The sequence below is a fragment of the Lepidochelys kempii genome, chromosome 1 (genome assembly GCF_965140285.1).
Source record: "Lepidochelys kempii isolate rLepKem1 chromosome 1, rLepKem1.hap1, whole genome shotgun sequence".
In the NCBI taxonomy this organism is placed as follows: domain Eukaryota; kingdom Metazoa; phylum Chordata; order Testudines; family Cheloniidae; genus Lepidochelys; species Lepidochelys kempii.
Genome location: NC_136380.1, coordinates 127541191 through 127556933, shown reverse-complemented (window position 1 = coordinate 127556933; position 15743 = coordinate 127541191). Strand labels below are relative to the sequence as shown.

Sequence of the window (15743 nt, the reverse complement as noted above, 5' to 3'; positions counted from 1 at the left end):
CACAAGACAAATCAGACTCTGGAAAGGGTAAGGTTGTCACTGATATAAGGTCAGCAGTGTCAAAGAAGCAACCTGCTAGGGGTGGATAATTCTTGGAAGAAGTTTAGATAGACGGATTGAAATTTAGACCAACAGTGTGTGAGGTCTTGTGGTCTCCAAATTCTGGTGCAGTTAGGAACCAAGCAAAGAGATTCTTCCATGTAGTTTAGAAAAAATACGAAATTTGGAGAATGATGAGCTTTCACCTGACAATGATCTTTCATCCAAGAGATGGGCCACTCCCACACTGGTTTGATTCCATGTACGGTTGAGTGGATTCTTATGGTTCCCCCAAATCCTAGCTTGCAAGAAATGCCTGACTTGAGGATTATTTTCTACTTCTGTAATTTTAATTAATTTAGGACTAATTTCACCATTATTGTGAAAATGGTGTGTGGGGATGTGTGTGTGTGTTTCTTTTGCAGTGTTTAGGGCAAACTATTGGTAAAGGAAGATGGTTAGAGACAAAACCTAAAACCAGAAAAATGTTAAGGATTGTGCTCCGCTAATAACTCATCTTCCTGTGTAAAGCTTAAAGGACTTTAAGACAAAAATGAAAAATCAGCACTTTTAAATATTCATTTAGTACTCTTGCACATTAGTGAGCCTGTTGTCTTGTCTTCTACAATTCTGTCTTGGTATATACTAACAGATTTATTTTCTTTCTTCTCTCTAATGAAATTGCCATAGATACATGAAACTCAAGATGCTAATATAAAGAAGACTAATGCCCACTGCAATTAGATTTTGACTTTTCCATAGTGAGGCATTTATTAGAATAATTTTCTTGTGGATTATATCCCCTTCAGGTCACAGTCACAAAACACATGTTGCAATTGCCTGTAGGAAAAAGTCATATTAGGACAGTATTTAATGTGTTTTTAGCTGCTGTTATTGCAGTTTAGCAACTGGAAATGAGGGCTGGCTCTATGTCACCAGACAGCTCTCCATAGACTATCAGATCATTAGACCACCAGTGGGTTAGCAGGCCAGAGTGTGAGGGTTGCTGATTGGTGAAGTACATACCCCTCATTAAAATCATTTGCATAGCTATCTCTTTACTGTATATCTGAAAAAAATATTTTCAGAGTTCTTAATGTTTGTTTCTTAATGATTTTTTTCAGGGTGGATTTGATTTAAATCAAATTGATGTAAATCATGATTTAAATCATACTCAGGAAGACTCAATTTAATCATGGTTTTCTACATAAAAGTGCATTCTTGTTGGTTGTTATAAGCTTAATACATATTCTTCACAACTCAGATAGATGAAGGTTTCATTTTTAGAAGGTACACACTATACCTTTTTAAATAGTGATTTATTTTGAAGACTTTTCAGATTAATTTTACAGCTATATCAGAAAACGAATGATTGTTTGATTATTTCATTTACCAAAGGTAATTGAAGCAGATATTTATGAAGTCATTGGGAGGTGAACTATCTCCAATTCAACAGGTTAATCATTAATATTTGGAAGATTTTCTTGCCATGCTGTATTAGGAGGAGAACATCACCAGACAGACATTTAAATTGTTTTATTTAACTAAAACAACAACGTTAAGTATTCTGGATTTTTTTTTCTTCAAGAGCAAACATATAATATTTTAACAAAACAAGCATATGTCCCTTGTTTTGCACATTTATCTCCAGACTTCTTCTCCTTATCCAGATCTATTCTGTCCCCAACAATCATCTTTTCATTAAACTTTTTGAAACTTTGCACTTTTAGAGAGAGGTAAGGGATTAACTCTGTGTACACAAATTTGCAGAGGGACAATAGAGTCGAGGTCTTATTTCTCACCTCTATATATTTATTTATTTTAAAACATTTTTGCTGTTAACAAGCATGTTACCTCTGGAGACACAAATCCACAGTTTGAGAACTGCAAAACTAAGCATCTCTGATGGTATCTTCTAGACTGAGCACTGAGTCACATTGGGTAGATAGAAAGATTAAGCTAAATAATCTATACAGAAGCCCCTGGAACCCCATAAGATTGGTTCCCTAATCCATGAACTATTGGAACTCATTTACAAAACTTTTCTTAAACATTACATGAATAAATTGTCTCATACTAGAATTAGAATTTATAATCCCTATTCCGTGATGAGATACATTGTAGCTCAAAGGTAGTTTAATTACAACTATTTTTAGATGGGTTTTTTTCTTCAAAAGCATTTTATCAAAAAATCAGATTTAAATAAAAACAAAATCTGATTGATTTTTATCCATCCTGTTTTGTGGGGGTTTTCAGCAACATTACTTCACTTTTCTCTGTTAGCCTTTCACAAGTGGTAAAGTGCCAGGTGGGAGAGGATATTGGAGAGAATATACGCACTCAACCAAAACCTGGGTATGGGGATGCTCCACACTCTCCCATGTCCTTGTACCACATGTATGAGATGTTGGGTGTCACTGGATCTGTGACAATGCAGATCCCCTCATCCCTTCTCTGGACTACCTTAATACTCTATGTAGAGCCAGGCCATGACCGTTTCTGTGGGTACAGACACCACTCCATCTGTCTCTCACCACTGTCCTTTGCAGACCAAGGAGGTGGCTTATGTGGTCCAGAGGGCTTTGCATTGGCCCTTCATGCCACTGAGAAATCTTGTCCAAGATGTATAACTGGGGTTAAAAGCTTTTCAGAAATAAAATAGATGCTTATGTTATAAATGAGAGTGAATTTGTGTAGTATCTAATTTTTTATGCTCACTGGTTATTTAATGCCCTTATGAAAGCTTTGAAATGTTTTTCATATTTCTCTCTCTCTCCCCCTTCATATTATAGGGTTATGGATGACCTCTGGACTTCTGTGACTTTTTTTAATATAAAGTTTGAAATTGAGGAGGGCAGGAGAACAGCTGTAATGAAATACATAGGTTAAGGTTTTATTGCGTATACATTATCTTATCTTCTGTTTGTTTTTTGGTTTTATTAAAGAATGGAGCAGATGATGTGAAAAGGCATCGGTGGTTCAGGTCTATAGACTGGGATGCTGTACCTCAAAGAAAACTAAAGGTATTTTGTACAAAAATCTTATGTAGACTATGGTAACCAAAAATCATCCATGCAAAATTTCTTCTCATACTATATAGGGGTATAATGTTGCATGTGTATTCAGTTAAGATCTATTGCAGAATAATTTGAAATGTATAGTCATATGATGCATTTACAAATATTGATTCTTTAAAAAGATATGCTTTTCACTAGTCCAATTTAACATCTGCCAAATTGGTGTGGGTTTACATTACAAAATCCCTAAAATAATCTGAAAATGATATCCTGTATTACATACATATTTCTCATTTCACAAGAGCTAGTTAATAGCTGTTTTTCAAAAATAATTAGAAATATTTTATTCTGGCTTTGAGTCTCGCTGCTAAGTTTCAGTGCAGAGAAATCTTTAAATAAAATTTGAAGCATCTGGGGGAAAATGAATTTATTATTAAAATTGTAACAGATACAGCAGCACTAAATTCAGCCAGTATAGAGGAGCAAATGTATATAAGAGATACCAATATTTGAAGAAAGAAAAGGAGTACTTGTGGCACCTTAGAGACTAACCAATTTATTTGAGCATAAGCTTTCATGAGCTACAGCTCACTTCATCGGATGCATAATGTGGAAAATACAGAAGATGTTCCTATACATACAAACCATGAAAAAATGGGTGTTTACCACTACAAAAGGTTTTCTCTCCCCCCACCCCACTCTCCTGCTGGTAATAGCTTATCTAAAGTGATCACTCTCCTTACAATGTGTATGATAATCAAGTTGGGCCATTTCCAGCATAAATCCAGGTTTTCTCTCCACCCCACCCCCCTCCCCACAAACCCACTTTCCTGTTGGTAATAGCTTATCTAAAGTGATCATTCTCCTTACAATGTGTACCCAGCACCCGGGGCCGCCCCTCCTCCCTAGATACCTGCAGTGTCCCCCTAGCCACACCCGTGGCATCCCCGTGGGATGCCCCCCCTGAGCCACCGTTCTTCCCCTCCTCCCGGGTTTTACTCAGGGCTATATAGTAAAAGTCATGGACAGGTCACAGCCCATGAATTTTTGTTTACATGCCCAGGGTTGCCAACTTTCTACTTGCACAAAACCAAACACCCTTGCCCTGCCCCTCCTCCAAGGTCCCCGCCCATGCCCTGCCCCTTCTCTGAGGTCCCATCCCCCCTTCCTCTTTCACTTTCTCTCCCCACCCTCACTCACTCGCTCATTTTCATTGGGCTCCAGTGCGGGAGGCGGTGAGGGCTCCCGCTGGGGGTGCGGGCTCTGGGGTGGGGCCAGGGATGAGGGGTTTGGGGTGCAGGAGGGAGTTCATTGCCAGGGGGTGGAGTATGGGAGGGGCTCTGGACTGGGGGTGTGGGCTCTGACGTGTGTCTGGGGATGAGAGATTTGGGGAGCAGGAGGGTGCTCCGGGGTGGGACCGAAGGGTTGGAGTGTGGGAGGGGGCTCTGGGCTGGGGCAGGGGTTTGGGGTACAGGGGGGGTGTGAGGGCTCTGGCTGGGGGGTGCAGGCTCTGGGGAGAAGCCTGGCATGAAAGATTTGGGGTGCAGGAGAGTGCTCCGGGCTGGGACCAAGGAGTTTGGGTTACAGAAAGGGCCTCCAATGTGGGGCCGGGGGTTGGAGTGCAGGGGTGGGAGGGCTCTGGCTGAGGATGCGGGCCCTGGGGTCGGGCTGGGGATGAGGCATTTGGGGAGCAGGAGGATGCTCCAGGCTTGCGGTGAGGGGTTTGAACTGTAGGAGGGTGCTCCGGGCTGGGACTGAGGGCTTTGGAGGGTGGCAGGGGGGATCAGGGATGGGCCAGGGGGTTGGGGCACAGGACGGGTGAGGGGTTCAGGCTCGGGTGGTCCCAGAAGCAGCAGCATGTTCCCCTGTGACGTTGCACTCCATATGTTATATAGAATATGTTCATAAGTGTGAATATGGTGCAACAGGAATATGCTTTATGCAAAAGGTCTCTTGTAAGGTATCATTACAAAGATTATAATCTACTAAATGTGGTCATCCTATTTGTATGAATGTATCATTCTTGTATCTAAAACTAGAAATATGAACTATAACTCTGAGGTCCTATTGTAATTATGCAAAGTGTGGGCCATTAATGGTGGTTTGGAATCTTGACCTGGTGTTTTTCCATTTAGAAGGAGGGGTGGGGACCCAAAGAGACAAAGGATTCCCGTCTTGTGCCAAAGCTATGAAAGGGGGGGAACAGAACAAAGGGGGCTGCCAGTCATGAGAAATCCCCTAGTTACCACCTGAGCTGTACAAGGATTGCACCAGGGGAAAGGATTAGGCCCAGACTAGGAAGAGGTCTAGTCTGTAAAATGGAACATCTCTGAGGGTGTGATTTATCTGTAATGAGTTTCTTAATGTGTTAGGCTTAGACTTGCATGTTTTGTTTTATTTTGCTTCGTAACTTACTTTGTTCTGTCTGTTATTACTGGAAACCACTTAAATCCTACTTTTTATACTTAATAAAATCATTTTTTGTTTATTAATTAACCCAGAGTAAGTGATTAATACCTGGGGGAGCAAACAGCTGTGCATATCTCTCTATCAGTGTTATAGAGGGTGGACAATTTGAGTGTACCCTGAATAAGCTTTATACAGAGTAAAACGGATTTATTTGGGGTTTGAATCCCATTGAGAACTGGGTGTCTGGGTGCTGGAGATAGGTGACCTGCCGAGCAGTTTTTGGTTAAATTCTGCAGCTCTGGGGGACGTGTCAGACCTGGATCTGTGTTTGCAGCTGGCTAGCGTGTCTGGCTCAACCAGGCAGGGTTCTGGAGTCCCAAGCTGGCAGGGAAAATGGGCTCAGAGGCAAATTCAGCATAGCAGGTGACAGTCCTAATGGGGTCTCTGTGACCGAACCTGTCACACCCTCCTCTGGCTCCTACACGGAGGCGCAGCCAGGTGGCTCTGCGTGTTGCCCTGTTCTCAGGCGCCGCCCCCTCAGCTCCCATTGGTCATGGTTCCCGACCAATGGGAGCTGTGGGGGTGGCATTAGGGCATGGGCAGTGTGCAGAGTCGCCTGGCTGCCCTTATGTGTAGGAGCCGGAGGGGAGATTTGCTGTCTGCTTCCTGGCAGCTGTATGGCATGGAGGCTAGCAGGGAGCCTGCCAGCACCACCACGCAGCACCACCATGAGGAGAGTCAATGGCCCGGTCAGCAATGCTGACCGGAGCTGCCAGGATCCCTTTTTGACCGGGTGTTCCGGTCAAAAACCAGACACCCGGTCACCCTACCCGTGACCTGTCCATGACTTTTACTAAAAATACTTGTGAATAAAACGTAGCCTTACTTATGAGAGTACCACCGTTTTTTTCCCCCAGTTCCATATTGATCACATGACTTTGGACGTGTAACTAAAATAACTAAGGAAAACCATCTATATCCCATACCTAACAGGAATAATCTTAATTTCAAAATGTTTTCAATACTTTTCCTGAAGGAATTAATAGTAATGTTCTGATCTGTTAATGGCTTATAGCAAATTATATGAATAAAGCTTTAGATTAGGCAATTTGATATTCCAGTGCCTTTGCAATACCAAGCAGACGGTGCAGGTTTGATTCACAATGCTAAATTTACTGTCTAGGTAGTAGGGCATGGAGGTTGTGTGAGAGAAGGCAAACCAAACTGGCTAATGAAAGAAAGATACAAAGGGAACCCTATTCTGTACTTCAGGCCCAGAGGGAGAGTAGACTGGTGATTTATGTGCTAGATGTAAGACAGGGAAGGCTATGGAGACTGGGAATCCCCAGGACAATATTAGAAATGCAAAGGACCTTCAGGGGAAGCCAAGAACAGATGGTTCCTCACAATATCTCCACATTTGCTTTAAAAGATCTACTGGGGTGAAAGAAATACTTTTATTAATATAACATTGTAAAATCAGCATTTTATGATGTGGCTACTTTTTCTTCAAATTACAGCAGTTCAAATTACTTTTTATTTTAAGTGCTGAATGCTTTTCTCCTGCATGGGTTTATTGCCAGACTAGAAAAAACATAGGATATTAACGACGTGAAGTATCTGAGTGAAACATTTTAATGCACTTACAAGCAATCAGTTTGATAGGTTTGGGGTGTTTTCTGAGCCAAAAAACAAAGTATGCAAATCACTATTGAGGAGGGGTTGGAAAGAGACACTTTTGTTGCCAGCAAAAGGACCTACTGATGTCATCATGGCAAAGACTATTAAAAAGACATTAATATTTAATGTGACCAAATTACTTCTTGATGCTCAGCAGGAAAAAGTCATTTGCTGATTATATTTAACTCTCTGTAACAGAACATTCTTGAAGCTTCTGACTAATTGCTTAGTGATTAAAATTTCAATCTCATATCTTTACTGTATTACTACAGTGCCATTCACCACAGTATGTAAGCACTGTGCAACAACTGAGAAGCCTTAAGCATGCCTACAAATGATAAAATAATTAGGGGAGATGATTTTATAAAATGGGGTACGGGAGAGTATTTATTTATTTTTATCCTTTCTTACTACTTTCTTTACCTCATCCTTTCTCTCATGGTGTTTATTAATTTCTTCTTGTCTCCTGCTTTTCCTTCCCTGTTACCCCATTAATGTTAAGGAACTACCACCACGGGGCACGTCCTTGTGCCATGTGTAATAATTGGTCCTACTTTATTTATGGATATTGCCCAGCATAGAGTCAGTGCTAAGATGTCCATTGACCCTTAGAGAGAGTTAAGATGTGACTATTGATGATGGTCAAATCTCTAGGAAAAAACAGATGAGTTAAGGATGGAGCTTCAGCCTTGATGTAATCTTTGTACTCTCTTTTGTGTTTAATCCAGAGTCAACATTATTCCAAAGCCTTTTTCTTAGCTCTGCTCATCCTTGTATCAAAAATTAAATCACAGAAATTTTATTCTATGTCTTAATAGAGCCATCATATCTGAAAATATGAATGCCCCCACTAAAATCATTCCAAGTACTGCTGTCAGGAACCTCTTCCTGTCTATCGCACAGACCACATAAGCCCCCCTCCACCCTCTTGTCTGTCCCGTTGTCCTAGACAAACTCCTGGTCGTCGTCTTTAAGGTCCTTCAGCATTTAGCCTGGACCTATTAGGCCTACTACGTTGTTGAGCCATTGATTCCTGCCTTCCTTCTACCAGTAATAGCAGCCTAGAGCACTTGCTTCTCCCTCACCCACTCGCATCCCAACTCTTCATGAATGGGAGAAAAACTCCTAGTTAAATCCATAAATCTTGTCCTGCAAATTTCTACTCAAAAATCACTTCTTCCATAATGCATAGAGCAAATTGCACCCTGATAACAGTATGCAGGTGGGAATTGTAAATAGTGCCCCTGATTTGCTAAAAATTACACAATCTTATTTTTGTTATCCTGTTCCCCTCATCACCCCTCCCCGCCCCACTAACCTGCTTTTTTCTCTTGTCCTCCTGTTGTCTGGTATTTTAGACTGCAAGCTCTTTGAGCAGGGACTGTCACTTGCTGTTTGTACAACGTTTACAATGTGGGAACCAACCTGATTGGCCTCTAGGCACTACTACAGTATGTGTTCAAAAAGATGATGATGAAGAGATAATTACTGTGGTATGAAAACATCTATTTCATTTTTGTATTGTTTATTTCTGGTCAGCCTCCAATAGTGCCGAAGGTATCCAATGATGGAGATACGTCTAATTTTGAAGCTTATCCTGAAGATGACTGGAACAAAACCCCTCCTGTAGCCCCTAAAGATCTAGAAATTTTCCAGAACTTCTGAGGGGGGACAGCCAAACTCGGCAAGGTATTTGACCTTCATCTTTGTCAGTTGTAACCTTAGTAAAATAGCAGCATGTAATATGTATGTTGAAATTCTGTAGGAAATGTCGGTTTGTACAACAGAGCCTTGTGCAGAAGAAACAGTGCTACCAGATTTGCCTGTTACTGTGGGGTATGCTCATTTATTAGAGTTACTCTTCTGGGGTGGGGTTCGTAATTCTATCAATGTACTGTTTGTGTCACTTGTGTTCTCGTACAGAGCTCTACTTCTGCAAGTTCCCTCCCAATGGAGCTATCCTACAGGACCTAGGTTCCCCAGGGCTGGATTCTTCCAGCCCCGGAATCAGGCAAACGAACACATACGTATTTGAGAGGACTGGGACAATCAGCACTCCCAAGCTGACCCCTTATATGTCCCTGGACTCAGTAGGCTGGATCGAGCAGCACTTCTAAGCTGTCACCCTCATAGGCCCTTGGACTCAGCAGGTTGGGTCAAACAGCACCTCCAAACTGTCACCCTCATATGCCATGGGCACTGCACCGGAATAGAGTACGCCTGAGCAGGCTGGATTGAGCAGCACTTTTAAGCTGCCACCCTCCTATGTCCCAGGTTCAGAACATCCCTATCCCCACTTTTACATTACAGTTGCTTTGGTAGTAACCCACTTGGTGAACAAACTCCACAGGATTTTTGGGTGCTGCAGGGATCTTTAGCTTAGGAACGAGGAATGTTGCTGCAGAGCGAATGAGAGAGCCAAAAAACAACTACGATGGAGGGGGCAAGAGAGGAGCAACCAGCTTAACCATGAAAGTTATGTATTGCCATGTAATGACCGTAGGGAAGCCAAACAAAACAGTTATAATATTAAATCTAACTTAAATTTGATTATGAAAGTCAGGTTTAGAAAACTATAACTGATCACACAAGTCAGGGTCAGAAGGCTATACCTATAGAGAGAGAGAGAGAGAGAGAGAGCTGGGTTCTCACCACTCCGTGAAGCTGGACTCAATCGGGTTCCAGGTGGTGGTGGTAGCTGAGGGTCCGGAGTGCTGGAGACAGGCAGAGCCCTCAGCATGATCAGTCAGGAGAAGATGAAGTCCCAGTGGAACTGATGCAGATTTTTGAACCAAGCATTAGAACACTTACTTGAGCATGGGTGGGGTTTTTGTAGGGACAGAACAGTGGTTCAAGGAAGAACACTAGATTTGTTTATGGCTAAACTGATGGCTCAAGGGAGTATACGAAAGTTGTATTGTTCAGGCTAAACAATAGGAACTGATCATTCCTGGCCATGGGTGAAGTTCCTTCGAGGGAGCTCACAATACAATTAGGCAGCTTCAGTACTTTGGATACCAATAAAGGATTTATTACTAGAATTGGTCTGATAACTACTGCGCTGGATGTGTGCAGGCGTGGGTTCATTAACATCTGGAGCAGAGATCCCCCATCATGCAGTGCTTCCCTGCTTTTCTGGTCCCAGGATTCAGTGCAGTTCTTCCCTTGGAATCTCTGTTCTCCATTCAGTATGCTAATGAGGGTGCCTCCCTGTCCCATCCTTGATGCAAATGAGGTTAGGGGAGTTTCCTTTATCCTGTCACCCTTATCCCAGGGGTTTAGGTGTGTCTTCCACTGCCTTTTCGTAAGTCTTTCTTCTGATCGGTTTTGGTTCAAGCAGAGGCTGGGGATGGGAAGGTCTTTTCGTGAGACAGACAGGCTGGATACTGTTCCCTGGTTCCCCAAGAACACAGAGCTGACGGGTAACAACAGCTTCTGATTATTTAATCACATTGCTATATAATTCACCATGCTCTTTTTAAGATTCAGTTAGGGTGAGAAAAATGGAGAAGGGTAATGTATAGTAAATATATTAATAATATGAAGTATACTAGATGAAGAGATACTAGCTAAGTTTACAGATGAGGTGGTCCAAGCATTTGTGTGTCCCTATTTTCACAGCATTGTAATCTTAACTATAATAGTCTGGAACTTGGCATTCTTTTAAAACGTTTTTTTTTCTTTTAGTTTTATGGTGGAAACTGGAAGAAGATTGACGTGATATTCGCAGGTTTGCAAAGAAGAACTAAGTACATACATGAAGACATTCTTTGACATATAGGAGAGTGTTATCACATTCATATGTGCACATTAGTAGATAAATATTTAACAATTGGCAGGCAGGTGAGACTCATTTTAACTGTATAGAATTGGCATTAGTTTAGCAAATTATGATACTGAAAGTCTACTCTGTAGTAGACTCATGAAAAATTCTATGTTGTAGTTTTTTAACTTGTTTTAGTGTTAGTTTCCTGCTATGCCCAGATCCTTTTTGCATAGTTAACTCATAGTCTTAATTTTATAAGTTTATACTAAACTTGTGTAATTAAAAGCACAAATTAGTATATATGTATATAATGAATACAATACAACTAAAGCACAGGAACTGTGCAAAGATGTAAATTTTTGTACTTTGCAGAGTCTATGATTTTTATTTTTCAAATAATGTTTTTCAAGAAGTTCTCTGGGGGAAAATCGTAAAAGGATAAATGAGTTTTTCATCATCTTATATGCATTTTATAATTCTTTGTAAAAAATAAAAATAATTAAGTTTAAAAAGATTTGTACCTAAAATTTCCAGTGCTTCACATTTGCAACCATAATACTTGAAAGCAGAAAGAAAAAGGACATGTTTTGTTGTTCATTTCAAAAACATATTAACTTCATAAGTAACTTTGGTTAAAACAATGCATTGTGTTTTTACATGACATGATATTTGGTGACTACACGCTGTGTATAGTGGGTTTCCCTTATATGTGAAATCACTGTAGGGCAAATAAAGCAGTGCATGCTGCTAATGAGGGGCGGGGGTAGATCTATTGTTGCTCTCACTGTGTTTCTGCTTTATCCAATTTCTGATATTTAAGTAGGAGAATGAGTTACTCAAAGAAAATATGAGAAATGTGTAATCTAAAAGATGTGAACAGTAGTATAAACAGTGTGAACGTGTTAGTGAAGAGTACACAATCCTCCCTAACAAAAAATCTAGATTTTAAAAAATCAACCAAAAACTACTAAACGTTGTTGTTTGGTTATGCTGCAAAATATGGAATTATCTTTGAATATTTTTCCTAAAAATCATGGAATTTCTTAACTTTGTGGAAATTATCTGTACAATAGCTCCATTTTTTTAAAACTTCCTGGCTCTCCCTAGCAGCTCTATTTTCCCCAAGTTGAGTACAAGCAGTGTCAGGCATACTTTGATCATAGTTGAAATTATTTTTGTTATTGACCTAAGTAGGAGCTGTTGGGTGCTCAGTACTTTTGAAAATCAGACAGGTGCCTAAATATGCGTTTAGATGCCTAACTTTGTGCTCCTATATTTGAAAATCCAGGGCTAAACTTATGCGGGTCTTGTTTTATAAGTCCTCACCATTAGGACTTTAAACATGTGCAGGATTGGACTTCAGGTTTAAACCTAATCTGTTTTTTATCTACTCTGATCAGTTTTCTAGGTGGACCACATCCGTTTATAAGTGGAGCGCACTGTATTTAAGGAATATTTGCAATAATGCTTCATTTTAAGTAATACCAAATACTAGCAGGTGATGTGTGTATACACATATATGCAGAGGTAGATTTAGATATAATTTAAGAATATTTGATTTCATGTTTCACACTGTGATATTTGCGCTAACATAAGGAATTGATTTTGAAGTATCAGGGTTTAAAAACAAAACAAAAATACATGCTTCCAATGATTGTGTTGTAGATAAATTTGTAGTTAGGCCAAAAGTATTTTTTTAAAAGGCACATTTGTGCCCTGGAGTCTTGCTACTTATACTGATGGCTCTAAGTAGAGTTTAAGAATACCAAAACAGATGATGTGGACACTTCTCCACAGATCTCTGCACCTCAGTCATAACCTGCAGTGCCCTAGGTATTGTTGAAATCTAGGCCTAAGTTGGGTAATTGTTCTGAACTGCATGCTAAATGCAATATAGTACAGTGTGTGATATTCAAATGGTCACTTGGCTCATAAACCAAGTTAGTAAAATAATTCTGCTTCTGACTTCAGTCAAATTTCAGCCAGGAGTCTCTAGCAGTAAAAAGCTGCTGACATCTGTACCCACCTAGTTCTCATCAGTTCACAAGTGCAGTGAGCTGACAGATATGATTAATCATACGTCAAACTCCAATTTCTGCTTTATATTGAAAAATTAATGGCATATATCCCTGGACCTATATACCGGAGTGTGACTGATTACATAAGTGTCTTGCGGAAATGCAGACAGTGTTTATCTGGTAGTAAACTGAGGACACTGAAGGGGAAATTCTGTGTTGCTATTGACAACTTGATACCTTTATGCAAGTGCCACATATCGCTGATTATTAATAGGCCCCACATGCCACTCCCATTAAATACTGTGTAGAAATTGGTAATAAATAAAAAGATACAGAACTGGCATAAGAAACAGTCATTTTACTTGGTAAAAATATATCAATCTCTGTAAAATGTTTGGTCTGGCATGTATTTATATGCAGTGAGATAGCTTTCTCTTGCTGATTTGATAGAATAATTAAGTACACAGCACACAGAGCTTGTATTTTCAAAAGAGTACAGTTCTTTCTAATGTGTAAGCTTACAGTATTCCATGGAGAACTATAAAACCCATTTTTTATTACAAAATATACATATTGCAACGAACGTGCTGAATTTCAAGAACTAGGTTTGCAGATTTAAAAACTGAACTGCCTAAGACCTCATTTACATCTTCAAAGCCAGAAGAGGGGAATAACATTACATTTGAACACACGTATCACATTGGAGGTAATTGATCTTGAATGTTTTCACACCAGGAATTAGATTTTTGTCCGTGAAATTTATCCATTGTTGGCAATGGATGCACTGAAACTCTGTGCCAGAGAGTAAAGAAATCTAATCAGGCAGGTAAATTAAGTTGATAGATTGACTTTACATTCTTTCTGGAACTGTGTGTGCATGTATAGCTGATCTCTAATTATTACAGACTAATAATCTCTTTATGTGCTTTCTAGTATAAAACTTATTTCACATTTTGGTAACTTATAATTAACCATAGACCACTTTCAGAACATTATTTAAATGAAAACGGTTTTGTAATTATGAGCAGTTTTTTCCTGTACAATATAGAATTTAAGAGGCACCACTGCCTACCCATTTTATTTATTTGCATAGCTGGGTCAGTTTCATTTTACCTCTTTGCTCATTGGGATTTCACACCACACTGTTGCAACTATATATCAGTGCTTAACCAGAAGTTCGCAGACAGACGCTGCATGAATGACTCTGATTTCTTCAGTAATTTAAAACATTTTTTTTCATTTTTTTTTATTTGACTGAAGTGTTATTCTCTAAAGTTCTTTTTATAATGGTTGCTTTTGTTAACAAGTATTTTGCATATAAACTAGTGCTGTTTCCCACAACAGTCTATAAGACCTTTCTATTTCTTCAGCTTCAGTGAACAAGAACGTTAAAAAGAAACGTTAAAATTATCTTTATTTTTGTGTTTATATATTTGTTTTTAAACTGCTCAATATGAGCTTTTAAGTGAATGAACTTGCATTGTAAACTAAATTGCCTTGTAACCAAATGATTAAAATGCTTCATGATTTAGATGGAGAACATGCTGTAGATTTTCCTGTAAATTAGCTTAATTGATGAATACTTGTGCTACTGAGCTTTAACTAATGTGATCTTCCACTGTAGAAAAGTCATTGTTAATTGATCAAAATATAGGTACTAAACTATGTTTAAATGGATGAACAGGGATTTTGTGGATTTTGAAAGCAATTAAAATATGCCTACTATTCAGTCCATCTGCTTGCCATTCAGAAGACTTGTGATGCAGTGCTTCCTCTGCTATACAATTATTTTTCAGCTTTCAAGAACTATAGCATGATTCCTTTTGTACTGTACTGTGTACAGACTTTTCCATGTATTGCACTTTTCTGTGGCAAACCTAACTGCTTGATAAATACTTGCATAGTAAGTAGTGGTAGTTGCAGCAGGCATCCGTGTACTACTTAACCAATTTGAACTGCTAGACTGCCAAGGTTAACTTAGACAAATCTTATATGTTGTTGGTTGCTTGTCCTAAATCCAATGTATAAGTACTGTTCAAAGTCATAAGTCAGCCCTCATTGCACAATTAAAATCACTGTGATCTGTACATAAACTTTAGTAAAATTTTACTGCTGTTTAATTTATGTAATATCTGTCAATTCTGGATTTGTTTAATAAACCTTTCTATCTTTGTAAGTGTCTAAAATCTAGTTTGCTTCTATTTATATTGGGAAGAGGGTATAACTTCTGCACCAGCTTTCAAAATGAAAATGCTTAATTGTTTTGTTTTTTTGTTTTTTTAAACTGTCCCTTTTTAAAGCAGAAGTCAAGATTTCTCAGCACAAGACTCAGGTGGTGAAAGATATTTCAGTAGCCACTGGCATGAAGAGTGAACAGGAAATATTGGAGAACAAAAATGTTCTGATTCCTGTTTGTTCAGGGATATCTCCAATAGTACAAAACATAATCTGCAAAGTTCTCATTAAATTGTGTAAACACTTAGTTCTGATCTAGTTCAGCGTGTTCACGATTTAATGCTCTAAATCTTCCCCAAGTTCATTTCATGCTGTTTTTAATTTAATCAAGTACATTTAACTAAATATTCCCTGTGTTCAGGAGCCTCAGAAAAATACATGGTGGTCTACAGATGTTCATGTAAGTGTGGTATCAAACTGCTTCTCTGTGGTTGTGATGACTTCCTGCTAGAGTAGACTACAGTTCTTTAGTTTTGCATTGATCGTAACATACAATGGCAGGGGAAATCCAAATTAAAATTCTATTTTAGAATGGTCACCCTTGCAAGTCACTTAAAATTGAACCAACCAAAATAATTT

At 39.3% G+C, this 15743-nt stretch overlaps 1 protein-coding gene across 1 annotated transcript in view; it reads left to right on the top strand.

Moving 5' to 3' along the window:
- The window catches only part of PRKX (protein kinase cAMP-dependent X-linked catalytic subunit), a 120446-nt gene extending 105331 nt beyond the window's left edge, over nucleotides 1–15115 (top strand). Inside the window, exons 7-9 of the mRNA XM_073354212.1 lie at nucleotides 2985–3062; nucleotides 8685–8834; nucleotides 10833–15115. Coding sequence (XP_073210313.1) covers nucleotides 2985–3062; nucleotides 8685–8810 — 204 coding nt within the window. The 3' untranslated portion in view covers nucleotides 8811–8834; nucleotides 10833–15115. The remainder of the gene's footprint in view (nucleotides 1–2984; nucleotides 3063–8684; nucleotides 8835–10832) is intronic.
- The last annotated feature ends 628 nt before the right edge of the window (nucleotides 15116–15743 follow it).